The 18,000-nt window shown below is 37.5% G+C and overlaps 1 protein-coding gene across 8 annotated transcripts in view; it reads right to left on the bottom strand.

The window, feature by feature from the left end:
• Positions 1 to 18,000, bottom strand: part of SUN1 (Sad1 and UNC84 domain containing 1) — a 35,788-nt gene that overhangs the window by 2,855 nt on the left and 14,933 nt on the right. For 7 of the 8 annotated variants that reach the window (XM_065645274.1, XM_065645280.1, XM_065645272.1 and 4 more), the window contains 19 exons: positions 14,750 to 14,944; positions 14,232 to 14,422; positions 13,078 to 13,104; positions 12,779 to 12,973; positions 10,990 to 11,112; positions 9,911 to 9,994; positions 9,453 to 9,563; positions 7,916 to 8,014; positions 7,164 to 7,257; positions 7,004 to 7,059; positions 5,668 to 5,813; positions 5,294 to 5,518; positions 4,786 to 4,872; positions 4,371 to 4,414; positions 3,210 to 3,352; positions 1,992 to 2,242; positions 1,374 to 1,458; positions 827 to 942; positions 176 to 343 (listed from right to left, as the gene is read on the bottom strand). In XM_065645274.1, the coding sequence (XP_065501346.1) occupies positions 176 to 343; positions 827 to 942; positions 1,374 to 1,458; positions 1,992 to 2,242; positions 3,210 to 3,352; positions 4,371 to 4,414; positions 4,786 to 4,872; positions 5,294 to 5,518; positions 5,668 to 5,813; positions 7,004 to 7,059; positions 7,164 to 7,257; positions 7,916 to 8,014; positions 9,453 to 9,563; positions 9,911 to 9,994; positions 10,990 to 11,112; positions 12,779 to 12,973; positions 13,078 to 13,104; positions 14,232 to 14,422; positions 14,750 to 14,944 (2,440 nt within the window). The remainder of the gene's footprint in view (positions 1 to 175; positions 344 to 826; positions 943 to 1,373; positions 1,459 to 1,991; positions 2,243 to 3,209; positions 3,353 to 4,370; positions 4,415 to 4,785; positions 4,873 to 5,293; positions 5,519 to 5,667; positions 5,814 to 7,003; positions 7,060 to 7,163; positions 7,258 to 7,915; positions 8,015 to 9,452; positions 9,564 to 9,910; positions 9,995 to 10,989; positions 11,113 to 12,778; positions 12,974 to 13,077; positions 13,105 to 14,231; positions 14,423 to 14,749; positions 14,945 to 18,000) is intronic. The other variant, XM_065645279.1, reaches the window with a different exon arrangement.

Genomic DNA, 18,000 nt, shown 5'->3' on the forward strand with positions numbered 1-18,000 from the left:
ATTAGTTGCAACCCTTATTCCCAATCTCAAAGCTTATTTAGAAATATAAGGAATTTTAAGAGCAATGACTGAAACACTTTTAGCTGTCCTCCCTCAAGTTATTATTTTCCAAGATATGCAACACATATATTCTTTACGCATACAAACATCAGCTTAAATTCAGAGACAGACTTACATATACTGCAAAATTCTTAAGAGCACTGGTGATATTTCCTGTTAGTGCAACTGCTTTCGGTATGTGTTCCAGTGTAAAGGCAGTTGGATAGATCTTGATTGCAAGTCTAACTACAAGATACCCCTGGGATCCTTTGAAAGCCCAGCAGTTTCCTGGATACATGTCCGGCTAAACAGGAGAAAGGAGGAGAGAACAGGATGGGACACAACAACAACACAACTACAAGCATTTTGTAATTTTTTTTTTTTGTAATAAAGCATTGTAATGAATTCTGAATTATCAGGGACAGTCTTAGTAAGTGGCATAATCTATCTGGCAGAACTCTTCAGGAAGACACCACATCCACCCCAACTAACAGCAAGGTTCTGAAGACCACACCTCGAGATTACTTCTCAACAGGAGCCCTCCCAGCGCTCATCCTTTGCAGAAGCACAATGCACCAGCCAAGCTTCCTATAAGGGTCTTAATTTTGCTAGAGTAGGACTTAAACAGTGCCCAGGAACTACCAGAAGAATCCCACTGTTGGGAACATAGTTCGAAGTGCCCATGTTCCCCAATATATTAGAGAGAAACATCCAGCACTTAAAAAATAACCCAAACCACTCAACACAACATAACATTGCTGAATTTGTTTACTCAGCCTTTAATTACCTGAATCACTACTCTGGGCGACTGAGAGAAGTACCACAGAGGAATTCCAAAGAGGCTCATTAATGCCGTTTGGGTCTCGAAGGTTTCAGAACAGCGAGTACTCACAATGCTGCCACCTCAAAAAAGACACACCAGGTTAGCAGAAATAATGACTCTTCTCTTCCTGAAGACTTCTAAGGCAGAGATCTGCACAAAGCTTAATGAATACACCAGTTATTTTCCTCAGAAGAAAAGCTATTAAATATATTGTTAAATTCTAATAATGTTCTGGGGATATATGCTTCTATCAGGTACCATGTTATTTTAAGAACACATTAAAGGTTTTTAATTTAAGAGGGCTGAAAATACACATTTTTTTCCGTAGTGAGATCAGTGGTGTGTACACCCCACACAAACACATCTATAGTTCTGTTATCCAGTTGTACACAACATGCATCAGGCAACACACAAGGATGCTCTATAAACCTTTAGTCTTCATTTAAAGATTTTTAGTAAATACTATAAATAACATGGAGAGTAAAAAAAGGTTGTTTTTCCTACTATTTACCTGCAGATTCCAAGGCATAATCCACCATACCAGTCTTGTCTTGAGAGTAGAGTTTCAGTGCATTGTTTACAATAACTTGCACTTGCTATAGATGTACACATAGAAGAGAATGGAAAGATTTTAGTAATATCATGTGATAAAATTATCAATAAATACAAATCTGTGATGTTGCAAGCATCTTTTTGGGATGCTGCACTCAATCACAACAAGTCTTTGAAAGCCTCTGCCAAGACAGAGGCCATTTTTAATGCATGGCTGTCTGTCTGAAAATACAAATTCACACTGCATCTTGATGGGTGTTTTCTTCAAAAGTCACATTCTTTCCATCACCTTCCCAAGATTCTGAGCTGCATTTCTTTCATATACTTGTTTCTTGGGAATTCTTAAATTTTCAAGATAGCATATTTTGAAAAAACACAAATGCTCACAACAGGTAACAAGCAATGCTGTAAGAACACACTTTATAAAGCATTTTCTGTAGTTCTCCCCATTTCAATTACTGTTCCCAACATTTCTTAAAATCATTAACATTTATACTGACAGTCCTGCTCCACGAAATGCCTATAAAAGGACTCTCTACAGTTTTAGTTGAATTTTCGAGAACTTAAGCTCACTCACCGCTTCTGTGATTCCAGAAATCCCTGCATTAGTCACAGCATTTGTTACTATTTCAGATGTTGGTTTTTGGTTTGTAACAGACATACGGAGAGTAATATCCTTGAGGATCCGCAACTCTAGATCCTGCAGCGAAGTCTGCAGATCAGTCTTGCTCACAAAATTGGACGTAATCCATTGGAGAAGCGATTCAGGAAAGTCTTCGTGTTGATCACCAAAAAGCATTAGCTTGACAGATTCTTTGACCTGGGCATCTACCTAGTAGAACCCATGTAAAATAGAAACGATTAGTCTTTACAAACCATTGAGTAATACAGCATATGTAATAGGCACACGTGAAATCAATATATACATTCCGTACTACACAGAAATCCAGCTTTCACGTGCGTTTTTAACTACACTGGCTTAATCTGAAATAACAGACCAGCCAGGTGTGCAGAACAACACATGGGAAATCTGGATGCTTCATTGGTTTGGTGAACAAGACACACCTAAAGCTCTGTTAAAATGTGCACTTTACATTAGGGGGCTAACACTCCAGAATAAAATTCATCTGCAGCAGCTCAAAGAAGGCACTCTAAGGAGAGCAGTGTACTTGTTAGGCCTAGTTCAGCAAGTCGCTTAATCACTTATGGTATGCTTTGATTCCATACACAATAGCCAGATCAAATTTGAGCATTATCACAAGACAGTATTTTAGTCAAAGTTGATAATCCTGTATTAGCACTTACTGTTGTATTTTGTTGGCTACATTCTAGTCAGACTTCATAAAAGGCTTCAAAAGAATTTAAGTGTGATTTTTTTAAAAAACAACTCTCGGATCACAAACCTAACTTGCTTTTACATTAGTTTATTTTCTAAATTTCTATGGGTTAGCAAAATACGTCAGTAAGAACAGCAAAGTACTGTATACAGAACTGCTACTGCATTGTATCTTAAATGCAAAAAAATCTGCCGTTGTAGAAAAAGAGCCATAAACTCTTGTCTAGTAAAATGTGATGCATTAATGGAAAAAATCCACAGTACCACTACATAAAACACCACCCCCACATTACTTATTGCAGTGCATTTCACGAAAGTTACTGAACACAAAAACACCCCACACCAACCCAAAACATACACACACACAAAAACAACAAAACCAAAACCAAACCAAAAAAAAAAAAAAAAAAAAAAAAAAAAATCAAGGAGTACCAAGTTTTACTGTGACAGTTACAGAACCTACTTTTTGGTGAATGACGTCTATTTTCTTCTCGTAACTAGCCCTCGCACTTTCGCCAGTTAAGAGCTCCAATTTCATCTGAGAAAACTCTAGTTCCAGCTTTTGAACTCTGGACAGAAGTTGACTATGTTCATCGTAATCTCTGACAAAAACAAGAGTCAATAATTAGGAGTTTGAATCATTCCATCGAATTCCAAATATGTGAGAACATACTTGTCTAATATAAAATGCTTTTCCAGTTCAGTTATTCAGCGTGATAGACACTGTGAGCTTGTGCTTCCTTGAAGGTGTAACTTATGGGATACTCAGGATTAATATACTCAAAGCAAAGTATTTTGAAGTTATGAACAAGTCCAGCAGTGATGACTTTAGAACATCACCAGGCTGACAAACTAACAACTCAAACATATATAGATTTTTTTTTGGAATTTAAGGTTTCTGGCAAACCAGTCAAACTTTATTTGCATGAGTTTGCCACTGGCTAGAGCAAGTTTCATGTTACCTTACTTAAACTAGAATAACTTTAGAGGCAGGTATCGACTTGAGCTTAAGTAGCAGGTCACATATGACTAATACAGCAAATGCTGTGAAAATAAGTATTAGCCATCATTCTAAAGGCATTTTACATTTAGATCTAATTTAAATGACAATTCAGCAAATTAGTGTTTCTCTTCCTCTTCCAAATGGGGAAACTACTTATTGAAATGCCGCAGTTTTTATGCTGGTGTTACACAGTGCACGAGTGGAAAGTAGTATAGCTGACAAACCGAGACAAAGGTTAGAATTGATATAATTCAATAATCTAAATATAAAGCCTATCAAAAGCAGTTACTGTATACTTCATTGAGCAATTTGAGGGAAAATTCTAATACATTTATAAGACTATGAGAAGTCACTCATTCTCCTCTGCTATATAAGTAGCTATCTCTAATAAAAAAATGTAACTGTAGGACTGCTCAGACAGTGGAAGTGGGCCTGGTGCTGATGTTCAGCACCACAGTTGAAGTCAAGTATAAGACAGAAGTACTCTTGCTGACAAAACAACTCTTAAGGTCTGTTAACAAAGAAAACGATTGTTGTGTTTCAAATAAGAACAGGTATATCACCATCAGTTAGCATCAGGATTGAAAAAGCAAAATATATTTGAAAAGTGCTTATACCTCATCGTTTTTGCTTTGGCTATGTCAAGCTCCTTCTGGATGTCCTAAAAAAATACAAAACTTAGCTGTAACATATACAAAGAAACACAAGTGACAGAAAGAGGATAAAGAATGTTAAATGAAAATGACACATTTTAGCACCACCTACACAAGACCAACCCCACATTTATATTTATGCCTCTGTGTAAGATTTTATTCCAAATAGTACCTGCCTCACTGGTCAAGTGAAGCATTTTTAATCTCTGGACTGAAATCCCTCCAGAAAGAGGGAGCAAGAAGACAGACAAGTTTTGAGACTGAAAGAACTGTAATAGCTACAGTAAAGCAAACTGGGGTTTTGTATAGCCAACAAAAAATAGTCTATTTTATCAACAGGTTACAATAAGAGTGAGTTAGCAAAGCTAACTTTCAGTACCTTGGATTCAGTAGAGAGTTTTCCAAGCAGATCTTCCAGCATCAGGATGCGCAACTCATGTTCTTGATGTAAAGCCAGGAAGTCAGTCTTCAAAAAACAGAGAAGCAAAAGGTGGTGTATTTTCTTTTGGAGTACAAAGAGCGGAACTGAGATTGTCTACAAAGCGAGTGCTTAAGTGACTTATCCTGCAGGTAGTGTGAGAAACTAATAAATGTAAAGGCCTGATACAGCAGCAGTAGGGGTTATACATGGTTTTCCACAAAACCCCTTCTTTGTCACTAGTCCTTCCTACAGTCATCCTTCTCTATAGACCACCTATCTGGAATTAATTCTTTGTCAGCAATAATAAAGGAAGAACAAATACGAATGACTACTCCCTGGCACTTACAACCTATCAGTTAATTCTGTAACACAAAAAGAATCCTAAAGTCAAATTGCTAATAATCTGCATTATGAAAACAGAATACTTTGATCAGTATCAGAAAGCATCAATAACTGACTATCTTACCTTGTCCTCTGATTTCATATCTTGAAGATGTTGTCCCATCACATTTTTTATTAGCTTCAATGTTTCACTTTTATCACTCATCTGAGAAACCTGATCTTGAAGATTTTGGAGCAGAACCATCACTTTGCTATATTCTTTATCATGGAAATGGTATTTGTCAGACACAAAGGACATCTGCTTTTCCAGTTCTCTTATACGACCAGAATCAAAGACGTTGATGGTATCCTACGGTATAAAGATTTATTTTAAAAATATATAAAAATAAAGACATTTGTTTACATTACCCTTGTGTATCAAGTAGTTATTGCAAAATACTGAATACATGGGAGTTAAGAAGTTGAGATAAAGTTTTTCCCTAGACTGTTCTCCCTTACCTTTGGAGGTTGCACAGAGGGAAAAGAATCAGCCTGTGGTTCAGGAATACGAAGAGAGCCATCTGTTCTCTGTATTTCATTGATTTTTGTCCAGTTCAGTGAAGGTAATAACGAAATGAAGCCATCAAAGCCCCAAAACCATATACCTAGATCATAAACAAAGAGTGTTCAAGAGAATTCTCCCTTAAGATTGCTTTTATCTAAAAATCATCTTCTTAAGGACACAATCTACCTTAAGTCTGCAAAGTAGGTGTCACAGTGAACACTACTCCAGTCTAAATAAAAATCAGCATGAGTCAGCTTTAAAGTTGTTAAGTCAAGCACTCAAGAATATTAGGGAACATCCATCAGTACCACTCACGTAAGGCATGCGACTTGCACTTATATATCATGGTACATCCTTCATCTCATACTGCTGCTTCCCTGGGACCTAGATCTCATTTACCAATTAAGACAGGCCATGCTCACTGAAGGCAGATGTAAATACTGCTTTTTATCTCAATGGAAAATATCTTGCCTTATACCCTAGTTACTACATACCACATTGCGTAATATCTAATAAAAGCTGGAGGAAACTCAGCCTTCCATGGAAACAATCTACCATTTCACAAAGATTACGCATATTTTTTGCAATATCTTGGTGAGAAGTAACAGCATTTTCTACACAGGGTAACTTCTTCCTTTCTTATACTCCCTAGTATAGAGTATTCTGAATCCTCACTGTAAGTTTCCAAGAAGCTTCACCTTCTTCCCAAAGTAGCTGCAAGGTTTTTTTAGACACACAAAGACATGAAAGTGCTTTTCAGAAATGGCCCAGCACTTTCAGTAATATTTTAAACTGACTTAGTTTATTTCACAGTAGACCCCTAGCCTGGAACACTGTCAACTAACCAGTCTAAATAACAGTACTTTAGGCAACTAAAGCATGGTCTAGAACAAAGGAAAGGCTTAAGATGAGTTGGTAAAGTAACTTAGCCACACTTTTACGGAGATTGACAACCGTCAAAGCAATCAGTACACAGCCTACTCTTTATGAGCTCACTGCTATTCCTATGAAGCGAGGTCAAGGAAAAAGCCTTTAGTGCATTTACTTACCCACTCTCTCTGTGTAAAGAGCTCTATGACATTAAAACAAGGGTATTCCTCTCATGGCAAGGGGAAAGCTCACTGACTTGTCAGTACTTTGAAATCCTGAATTACTGCCCTGTTCACAAACAAACCTGTTTTTTTTGTTTCTGAATCTTCTTCATAAACGAAAAGTTCAACTGGAAATGCTATTTCAGAACAGCTGTAGTAAGCGTACACCAGTCTGTATTATATTAAACGATTCACATACCTAGTAGAAGCAGGAGCGGGATAAACAGTAACAGCTTGTGGCACTTTGGAAGGCATCTAGAGGAAGAGAGAGGGAGGTTTACAATACATTTATCATATTCTATTGTTTTAGAACTGGGTAAATAATTTGTTCACAAAAGATTTTTTCAAAGGATACACACCTTCTTAGAAGAAACACCTTGAGCAAAGACATCAGAGTAACAAGTTGATACCACCCAGTTCTAAGCAACCTTAACATGCCAGAAGCTGCCCTCCCTAGAAGACAAAAAGTGGTGGTGTGAAACAGAATTACTGTGGCACATGTTCAAAGAAACCAAGCAGAAGGACATGCAACTGCAGCCAAGAATACTTTGCACAGCAGAGAGATGCATGAGTACAGGCAACACATGCAGATTCTTAACATCTAGAAATCACAAGTATGACAGCATAGTAACATCAGCTACTCCACAAAACCAATAGTCATGCAAAGAGATGAAATGCTCGTTTGCTATAACAATACTATCTTGCCAGAAATTCAGTGTTAATGCTTGAATCCAAGTTACCATGCACTGAAGACACAAGTATGCTTCAAGAAATGCACAGATTAGCAGCATCAGTTTTTGTTAAGAAGAGTATCACGACAGGAAACAACTACAAAACCAAACATGCCCCATTGTTATTGATACCCAATATTCTATGCTATTCACACACTCATTCCCCCTCATGAAACAGGTTAGTCTCCTGTTATGCCTGTGAACAGAAATATACCCTCTTATCAAGTAAACTTTGGTCAATAGAGGGAGTGAAGTAGCACATGCATTTCAAGATACAAAAGCTACAGCATAAGCATAGTTGAATTAGTGCAAGCCATACGCTGCAGTTTCCTAGTTTGTCCAAAGGAACAGGCAACACACACATGGATTAGGATAGTAACCTGGAGCAAGAACGGCCAGCCAAAGTAGAGACAACACCTTCTGGGACACAAGCCATCCTGTTGCTCCCACTGTTCTCAACACGTGAAGCATAAAGTAACCTAAATTATAACAAATTAACTCTATGTGGTAGCGTACATAAATAAGCTTGAGGTTCTTTTGCAGTACGTGCAGCAAAACAGACTCAATCACCTGCCCGTTACATGTTCTGCATAATTTCAAACCACACCTTTCAGTAATCTACAAACTTGGTTCTTCACTACTTAAAAGCGAAGCAAGCTACTAATAAATATAAAGCCAAGTAAAACGAAGACAATCTAGAAATAGAATTCTCATGTATATAGACAGAATGATCAATAGCATCTGTGCGTTTACAATATTACTTTCCAAAATCAAAATTTACATTTTGTAGCATGTTTATCTAACAATGCCATGCTAAGTATAACAGAGAATAGCAAAAGTACTACCATAAAAATAAGTTCTAAGCACATGCTACTTTAAATGCATCTTATTTGTTCGGACTTATAGATCAAGTTTATTATCTAGGTTCATGTGTAAAAAGAGGGAACAATTAAAAACTAAATCCCAGTGAAAGAATTAAATAACAATGTCTAAAAAATACTGATAAATAACAGAAGATATTCCCTACTAGAAGTTGCAATCAGTAAATTTTCATCAAATTTAATGTTCCCAAGGATCTTTGGTATGTCAGTTTTGAGTCTCTTTAAAAAAAATAAGAAAAAAACCAAACACAACAACCAAAAAACCCCCAAAACTACAATGCACTATAACAAAACGCTCTAACCTAAAGCTCACTGAAGCCAACAATTACTAAATCCTAGTCTAGGACTGCTTGTTCTACAGAACAAACTAGGTAGTACACATTTAGAAAATAATCCTACATTTTTAGATTAGCAGATATGTCTGGGTTAATCTGAGGGATTATAGATATACCAACCCAATATTTTGCAAAGCATTTAGGTGACTGAAGGGTCTCAAATCATTTTCTTTTGCTGAATAAAGAGTACTCAGATTCTTGATGCCTCTGCCATTCAAGCTAGGGAACGCTCATCTCACAGGGAAGATTCTATCCCTATATAAGATTCCTGTAAAAATTGACTATCACTAGAACAAAAATAAAATGTTAAAAACCCTTTATTCAAATAATCTGCATACAAATACTGTATACCTTGCTTTCACTTAAAGGCAGCTTTTCAACCTAGCTAGAGTACAGACTCCCCCAAAAGTGCAACAAATTAACAATGTGACTTGCTCTAACACACCAGGCGTATTCTGTGTCTACACCTTGTTTTTACTCATACCTAAGCAGTCTGCCAAGCTTGTACAAAAGCCAGTATCAGAGCAAGAAGTCAAACTGGAAAGGTGTTAAGTAAATTAATTTTCTAGACACTTTACAGTTTTTTAATCTACTTTGATAGATGAAGATGAAAAAGAAAAAAACCACAAAACAATATGGATGATTAACATTGCGAGATTGCGATGCAAAATAAAAGCAAAAGAAAAAAGGTCCAAGTCAACCTGCATAAGAAAAGGTGTGCCAAATGGTCCTTGCTACCCTTTTAGCCCATGAGGATTGCGTGTGGTCTGTGGTGTACATTTCAAGATGTTTCTTCCCCTTACAGTCATCACCTGTTGGTTGTGGTAAGAGTCAATTAACGGGACAAAGCCAGGATCAAATCGAGATTTTTACAAGATAATCTGAACAAGTTTATTTTGTTATATCAGTTATCAAACAAAACAAAACAAACCAAACAAAAAAACCACAAAAACCCCAAACACTAAGCAAGCTTCAATGGAATAAAACTTGCTTGGTGAAATACAACAGTACACCAGGCAATCACCATTCTCCTCTCTACATCTAAATTGCAAAATAAACTTTGTAGTTTCCACAGAGTCATGGGGCATCTGATATTATTATTACAGCTACAACCTAGCGTACAGCCCAAGGCTAAAAGAATGTAAAACATTATACTTACATATTGACTCCTCAATTACTCCAAGACGGCTATCTTTTCTGTAAAACTCCCTTACGTTTGTGCTTCCATAGTAGTCCGAGTGAGCTGCAACACATTCAAAAAGCACACGTGGAATGTCATTCTCCGGTTCAAAGCCTTTCATACAAGCAGATTTTAGCTAATCTGGCTTGGTTCACTACTAAAGCCAGCTTACTCACAGGAAACCTGAAAAGTGAACAAGGAAGAAGCCTACTCTGTTCAATCTTATGTTTTCTTCGTTAAATATCAGGGGGCCTTTTGGATCAAAAATCTTCCTGCTTGTTTTCAGATAGCAAAGTTAATTAAAAAACCCTAAGTAAGAACTCATCAAATTACAAGTCCCTATTCCCACTCTTCTGTCAAATGGCCCAACTGTCACATCTTTGTGTTGCTTTTATCATAGATCTTAAGACTGAGAGCATTAAGCAAGTTATAAGGCACTGAGGCAGAGAGAACGGAAGAGAATGAAGTTTTATCCACACACAAAAATGAGTTACCTTCTGCCTATGGCAATTTAACTTCACTCATAGAGCATGTATTAAGGAAGAGAAAGCACCCAAGAAGAATGAAGCATTTCAGGGAAAACAAGATATGTGTTAGAGAATTGCAGAGCGATGATGGCAGTTTTGCAAGAGCGATCTAATCAAGCTTTAAGCACACAGTGGGCTTAAGGGTAACAAGACAGTCCAAACCTAAAGACATTGAGAAGTTAGAATTTGACACTATCACACCAAACAGTTTTTAAAAATTAAGTTTCTTGATTTAAATATCACCTTCTACTGCTTCCTAGCAAAACCAAACACGTGAATCCTCACTGTAACACACATCTCACATATGTGAATCCCGATACTTCCAAAACGGAGGGAAAGTATGAAAAAGGTAGCACAACTGTGATAATTAAATAATAATAAAAAAAGGGAGAAAGACATAAGCCAGCCAAAAGACTATAGAAAAAGAACACCAGAGTGCCAAAGATGAAGTTTGTAAGAAAAAAAAAAAAACACACCCCAACACACACTCTGGTTTTGTGTGGAGACCAAGGAAGACAACTGAAAAGGTACCTTTAAATTCATAACCCAGCTTCAGCAAAACCATTTGAAATAGTTGCACTAATAGTGATGCAAAAGATGCTGCAGCATGTTTGACCACTCGTAGGATCTTACTCACGTAGAAATAGGTTCCTCCTATCAAAAAAAACCAGTGTGAATACAAATTATTCACGTACATCAAGATGTACTTCTGTTCTCTGGTGACCATTACCTTGTGGAAGGAAGAGTGAGGATGAAGCACGGAAAGCCCTTATTTACTCAGGAGTACGAAACTTAAGCAAGCGTGGTTTGAAAATTCTGGTTGTTTATTACAGTAAAGAACTACACATCCTAGGGAAAATGCCTTCGAGGCAGAATATGACTTCAGTAAGAATATATTTTCTTAGTGAGAATTAAGAACTCTAAATAGCAATGAATCCCTTGCTTACAGAACTCAGGATTTCTCAATTATGTGAGCTGTTGATACTGATTTTGTGGGTCATAGCTCCAAAGAGACTACACTCTTATTTTGGATCTGAAAGGGTGAGGACTTTTCACTTTCTTCTCCATCTTTACATTGGAGGAAGTTACTACAATACTCTGCCTCAAGTGCTAGAGAGAACATGGGAACAAAGCTGCAGTCCACCACACTGCTGCTTTCCTGGATTCAGCCACATTCCAAAAACATGCCATGATTGTGGGCCCCTTTTCTCTCCCCAAGTTTAACCCAAACTGCTGGTCCAAGGGAATGTACAAAGATGAGCTCCTTGTAAAGTTTTCCTATGTGAATACAAACTCAGGAGTACAAAAAGCAGTTTTCATACAGTGTCACTTTGCATAGTTCATCATGTCAAGACAAAAGAATTCCTACCTGTGCTACATGTTAAACAAAAAATACTTGACTCAAAGCATTTAAAGTCACACCTTAAAAGTCCAAACAAACAGATTTCTTGCTACTGAAAACATACTTAAAGAACAATGCACCTATGTAATCTAAAAATTGGTTCCTTTCTAATTCAAGGCCACTCAAGAAAAGAGTTCTCCGTGGTAACTGCAGACTACCAACAATCAAGAAATTTGAGATGCTATATAAGCAGCAGACAGACACAGTCAAGACATTGAGGATAAACACCCATAGAATGGAGATTGCCTTGGAAAGGCAGAATCTCATTTGGTTTTGAGCTTTAGGAATACAGTCACTAGGAATTTGGAATCAGTTTTCTCCCTTTGGAGTTCAATTTTTCAGGTAGTTGTGGTTTAGCTTCTAGAAACACTCTGGTAAGCTGCAAGGTTAAATGAGGAAGAAAAAAAATAAAAGCAGAAAGGTATCTCTCAGTGATTTCCTGGACAGTAGAAGCTCTGCAAAGTAACAATTCTGCTCAATCTTCAAAGTTCAAACCATCTAATGAAAAAAAGAAAAATCGAAAAACCAAACACAAACCTGCACAGAAGTTTGTATCTGAAAACCCCGACCAAAACCTTCATAGACAGACACATATTGATCTGATACCAGATTAGGAAACTTACGATCAGTGCTGACTGGAACTACCCAGTGTGTTCCAAATCAGTTTGGAAATAACTTGTTAAGGTACCACAGCGTTTTCATTATGAAATTAATTCAGCAGCATTGTAAAAGAGTTGATAATTATATATCAGAAGCTGACAAGGACAAAAAGTTTCAACTGATGTAGAAAAAGCTGATCTCTAGAATTTAGTTACCGGTAAATTTAGCAGGGTAGAAAAATTGCACTACATGGAAAATACATTAACAAAACTGTATATGATTCTGCTATCCAGATAAACACCAGAAAAAGTAACTTACTAGATGCATGTTTCTGGCTCCTGTCCCTAGAGTAAATTCTGGAAGATGGCACAGGAGAAGCAGAGTATGCAGTAAGAACCTCCTTCCGCTCAGAAAGCATGCTGCAGTCACTGTAGGGGTAGCCGTTGATCATTGTGGTCTGTGTTTCTGCTGTTGCTATATTGCCGTTTCCCTGTGTCAGCGTAGAATCACCACCTAGCAAGCCAAGAGTAAAACATTCAGTGCATTGACATCAGCATTGCCATCACTAATTCCCATTAAACAGAATGCATGCAGAAGGAAAAGGAAAGTGCAGTTACCTTTAGGGTCGCCTTCATCATCAAGACCTTTATAGAAAAAGAAAAAAAAAAAAAAGATTGGTCCCAAATATAAGTAAGTCTGTAATCAATTATGATATCTGGCATTAAATCAAATTAAAAGTCCTACTAATTTTAAGACTGCAAAGAAAATCCACTTCATTATTAGTATTTAACATATTTTGCAGTCCACCACATTAATAGATCCATATATTCAGACATTAACGTAGTAGGGTAACAGCGAAAAGCATTCTACCACAGAAGCGGCAGACAAAATATGAATGGCAACTACACCTTTTCTTAGCTCCCATGTGACTTTAAAGCAGCTAATTACAAGCTTACGCTGTTTCTGTTGCTTGGTAACTACTTTGGTACTACTGTATTTTAAGATCCTGTTTTAAGAGCCAGGTAATCTGAAGGAATGTATTCTACTAAGACTGAAACAATTCTTTACATCAGGACTCTGGGAAGGTCACAAGTGTACTCACTAGAAACAAATAGTCTTAATTGGGAGATATAAGTTGTTGATCTTTCCCACACAACACCTTACACAGACAATACTTTATGTAGACAATTCCCATATTTTCCTCTTCAATGAGGAAAGCAGGTTCCAGAAAACTATACTTTTATATACTTGCAAAAACAAACCAGCCAGCCACACATTAAAACTCTTACGAAATACTCAAATGCCACTAATTTGAAACTTTCAGATTAAGGTATGTTAAGTTGAAACACACTTCTGCCTATAAACGAACAAGAAAATGCTTTTCCTTTGGCTTTTCAAAGACAAGTTACATGTTTACCATTCTTTAAATACAGTATTCTATGCGCATTTTGAATAAAGTAATTATAAGAAATAGTTACATCATTACAATCTACAGTGTTGCATCACAAAATTGTGTTTGCCTGTCACATTAACTTGACTGTGTAGCATGCCCTGATGTTGACTATGCCAGTAAATCAAGTTTACACACTGGACTGTGAATTTCCAGTAGACACCTTAGCAAGCAAACATCTACAGCAAAAGTCCAAGTACATGTATATGTTTGGGGGCAGGATGGAGAAAGGGTGGGAAAAAGACGTGAACATACATTTATACACACCAAATTATAAGCAATTTTCACAATTTGATACAAGCAATAGCAATCATTGCCTACCCCAGAAATGATCAACTTCTGTCCGTTCTCGAATCAAAGATTCATCCAATACAGTGGATACCATTGACGTGTCACTAGCATGGCTATTGAAACTGCTTTGGCTAAAAATGGAAGAGCTGGATAGATTTTTCCTTGGCGTGCGTCTTGCACTGCCAGATTGTTTATTTGTACTTTTGCGTTGCCTCACCGTCCTAGGAAATAAAGACAAGACAGACATAGCACTAAAGATGCAAGTTTCTTAGTTTCTAATTTTATTATTAAACGAACATACAGTCAAGGCATTTCAACACTGATGTGACCAGACAGATCAAATCAGGTTTAAAAGAAAATCCTCACCTTCCAGCACTTTTACAAAGACTTCATTGCAAACCACATACTGAACACAATTTTCAAAGTATGGCACTAAGCACTGAGAACAAAGAATAACAGTAGGCAACCTATATTTGTACTATAGTGTTCAAACAGGAAGTCTCAAGACTCCAAGCAATAAACTAACTTGTAATGATAAAAATGCTTACCTAGAGGACTGTTCGCTGAAGGACGTGTTTCCGGCATAAGAGCTGTCACGAAGGTTATCATTTTGTGCATCATCTGCCCTACTCAATCCTAGAGCAGCTAACCGTAAACTACGCCGTGACATTCTTGGTGAATCAAATACTGGATCTATTTTGTTTTCAGTCTCAAAATCCAAAGCCGATGAAGAATAACTTGAACTGCAGCAAAATAAAAACAACAAAAGTTACCAGGTTTAAGAGAAAGTTCCCCTAGCAACAAACATACCCTTCAAGCCAGTCTAAGTTTCTATTAAAAGCAGTTTATTCAGTCTTATGGAGCAAATCCCACAACATACACCATGTAACCCAAATAATTTAGAAATACATAGATATTCAAGGTTCTATTAAGCAATTCATATTACAAGTTAAACAACTGAAAGCAAATCACAGTAAGAAACAAACAGCCACCACGGAAACCACGTTTGAAGTTTAGCCAGAGCAAGCATCCGCTATACAGGCTCAGACACACAGATCTTTTGGGACCAATTTGAGAGAGGAAGCCATTCATGACATAATTTCTTCACCACGCCTAGCAGCAAATTAAAAATCATGATGGGCTTCCAGTTTTAAGGTAAAAAATCATTTTAGTCAAAGTTTATTTTTATTTCTGTTTGCCAATCCCTTGTTTTGAGAACCAAAGATCCATATGCCACACTACTCTGAATTTCCTCCAAATTTCCAAGTTGGAAATTCTCCTTTTAATATACTTAAAGACTTCTCTACTTCAGCTAGATTAGTTTACCTACCATTACTTAAAAAACAAAACCAAAACAAACCAAAAAAAAAACCCACCACACCCACAAAAACCCAACCAAACAAACTGGGTTTAAAAGACTTCTTAACTGAATGCAAATCATTATAAATATTTAACTCTGAACAAATAAAATGCTTGGAATCTTTCATCTGCTTTGCTCAGTTTTATCCTACGGAGGCAAATTTACATGTAGATCAGCTTCACATCATTACTACAGGAACTCAACTCCACATTTTTTTATACTCAATTCTCTCAGAACCTCTGTGAAAACTTACAATGAAGACAAAGGAGCAACACAAGGCAAACACAAACAGATTAAACAGGAGTCAGTAAGAAATACATCCACTAAACCAAAGTTCAGCCTAAGGCAGGATACTCACGCTCCCTCCCAGTCGGAGGAAACATTCTGTTGTGTAACCGAGCAGAGCCGGTTGCTATGGGGGTCCTGCAGAGGGAGACCAGGTTCTAGAACCACCCAGAATTGTGACCCAAAGTATCCAAACACCAAGTGCTCCAGGCCAGCCTTCCTACAGAGTCTGTCCCCAGCTGCAACAGCAGTTACTTCAATATCACTGGGGTTTTCGTTTGCTTCTTAAAGAGCTGAGCGAGGTACTGTTAACTAAAACAGCTACCTCTGCCCAAAATCCCAAACAAAAACAAGAAAGCAAATTAGATCTGAATGAATAGATTCTACTGTGCAAAAATCTGTATTTGAAATGGAAGCCTTCCTTTTTAAAAATACATGTAAACAGCTACTATAAAATGTGTTGTGCAAAAACAATTTAATGGAAATTATTTTCTTACACAATCATTAAAGATCCCAGAACATTAAAGTAATAATATATGTATTGTATTCCTTTGGCATACAAATAAGTTATCATCAGAAGGCCTAGTAGCTACACTGACAGTAGTGTTCCTGACAAGGCAGGTGCTTTGGAAGTGAGTTTCTTGACTGCTCCACAATGCAAAGTAAAGCACATAGACAGGACTGTGTCAGAGCACACAAACTGCATTTCTTTCAGCTAAAAAATCTACCCAGACAGTGCACTGGAGGAAAACATCCAGTTGCTCCAGCAGCAAATAGGCAGTCAGCCCACAGGTCCAGACCAGCGCTTGTCCAGAGTAACACCTTTGATTGCCCCCAGTTGCATAGATTTGACTGCAGGTCTTTGGCACCACATGCTCAATCTTACTGCTCTGCCCTGCTAACGCTGCCACATGCAGTGCAACCCTGTGCAAGGCAGGAATCTAAGCACAGCTTAAGACAAACCCAGTATACATCACTGCATTTATTATGCTTTTAATCCTTGCTTATGTTTGGGTGGAATGGGGAGAGGAAATAAGATAGGAGCCCCCTCATGTGAAAATGGATTTAGTCTACATTTGACTAGGTACAAAAGGATATAATATTTTTGAAAACTGTAAAATTAAGTTTAGATAGCTTGCATTCTGACAAACGTGAAAGGACAATAAGGGTTAAATACAGCTCCTCCTGTTGTTCATTGTGAGAGGGTCAGAGCCACACTAGTTCACTATTTAGTTCCTCCCTACACAGTTGTTTCAGAACTCAGTTTTGCTATTTACACTTGCCACTATGCATTTGCTTTTCCTCATCTTCACCCAATGTTTCTTACAGATACTCAATTCACAAGAACACAAAGTACACAGGACAGGCTGACAGCTGTGACCAGCCTCAATTTGTTTCTGTTTGTGAACACTTGCTGTTATTAAGTATCTCAATGAGCATTTATGTCAATTTGGTTTGAACACATAGCTTGAATTTGGGCTTTACTACCTTAAACAAAACAAAAAATAACCCCCCACAAAACAAAACAAATAAAAACACAAAACAAAAAACACCACCACCACAACAGGGATCTCTTCCTCTTGAAAGAACAAGAGTTTCTCTTGCTTATGCAGGAAAAAAATTCTCTTCACATTGAGAATGAATTAGCCATCTTCTGTTGCCAGGTCAGTATCTCCTAACTCGCGATCTCACTTTCCACACTTTGCAAAGCAGCCTTCTTTCTTCTACAGAAAAGGCTACAGTAAACAAAAAAGCCCCTGCCTTTCACAGGACAGAAACGAACCCGTACATTGATGGTACTCCTATCCAACATGTACAGCTAACCAAAAAATACCACAAAGGTGGGATGTCATCAGCCTCCACTCCTGAATAACACAAACAGTGCAGACTCTGGTTCCTTCCCATGGCTGCTGGTGGATCTGCTGACTGGACCTAGTCCTACATCTCCAGCTTCTTAGCCATTACCTTGATACATCCTTCACATAAGCTTCTACAGAATAAGCATGTCCTAGACTTCAGTGGGTTGATTATCAAGTTTATAAGTGGAATGAGAACGAGGCCTGCCAATTTTGGCACACCTGTAGTTTTGTCTGGAGGACCTTCATGTCATTTTTAAGTATTCCGTGGAATGAAATGGGCAGTAATGTTCTTGAT

Source organism: Caloenas nicobarica, chromosome 14, assembly GCF_036013445.1.
Source record: "Caloenas nicobarica isolate bCalNic1 chromosome 14, bCalNic1.hap1, whole genome shotgun sequence".
In the NCBI taxonomy this organism is placed as follows: Eukaryota; Metazoa; Chordata; class Aves; order Columbiformes; family Columbidae; genus Caloenas; species Caloenas nicobarica.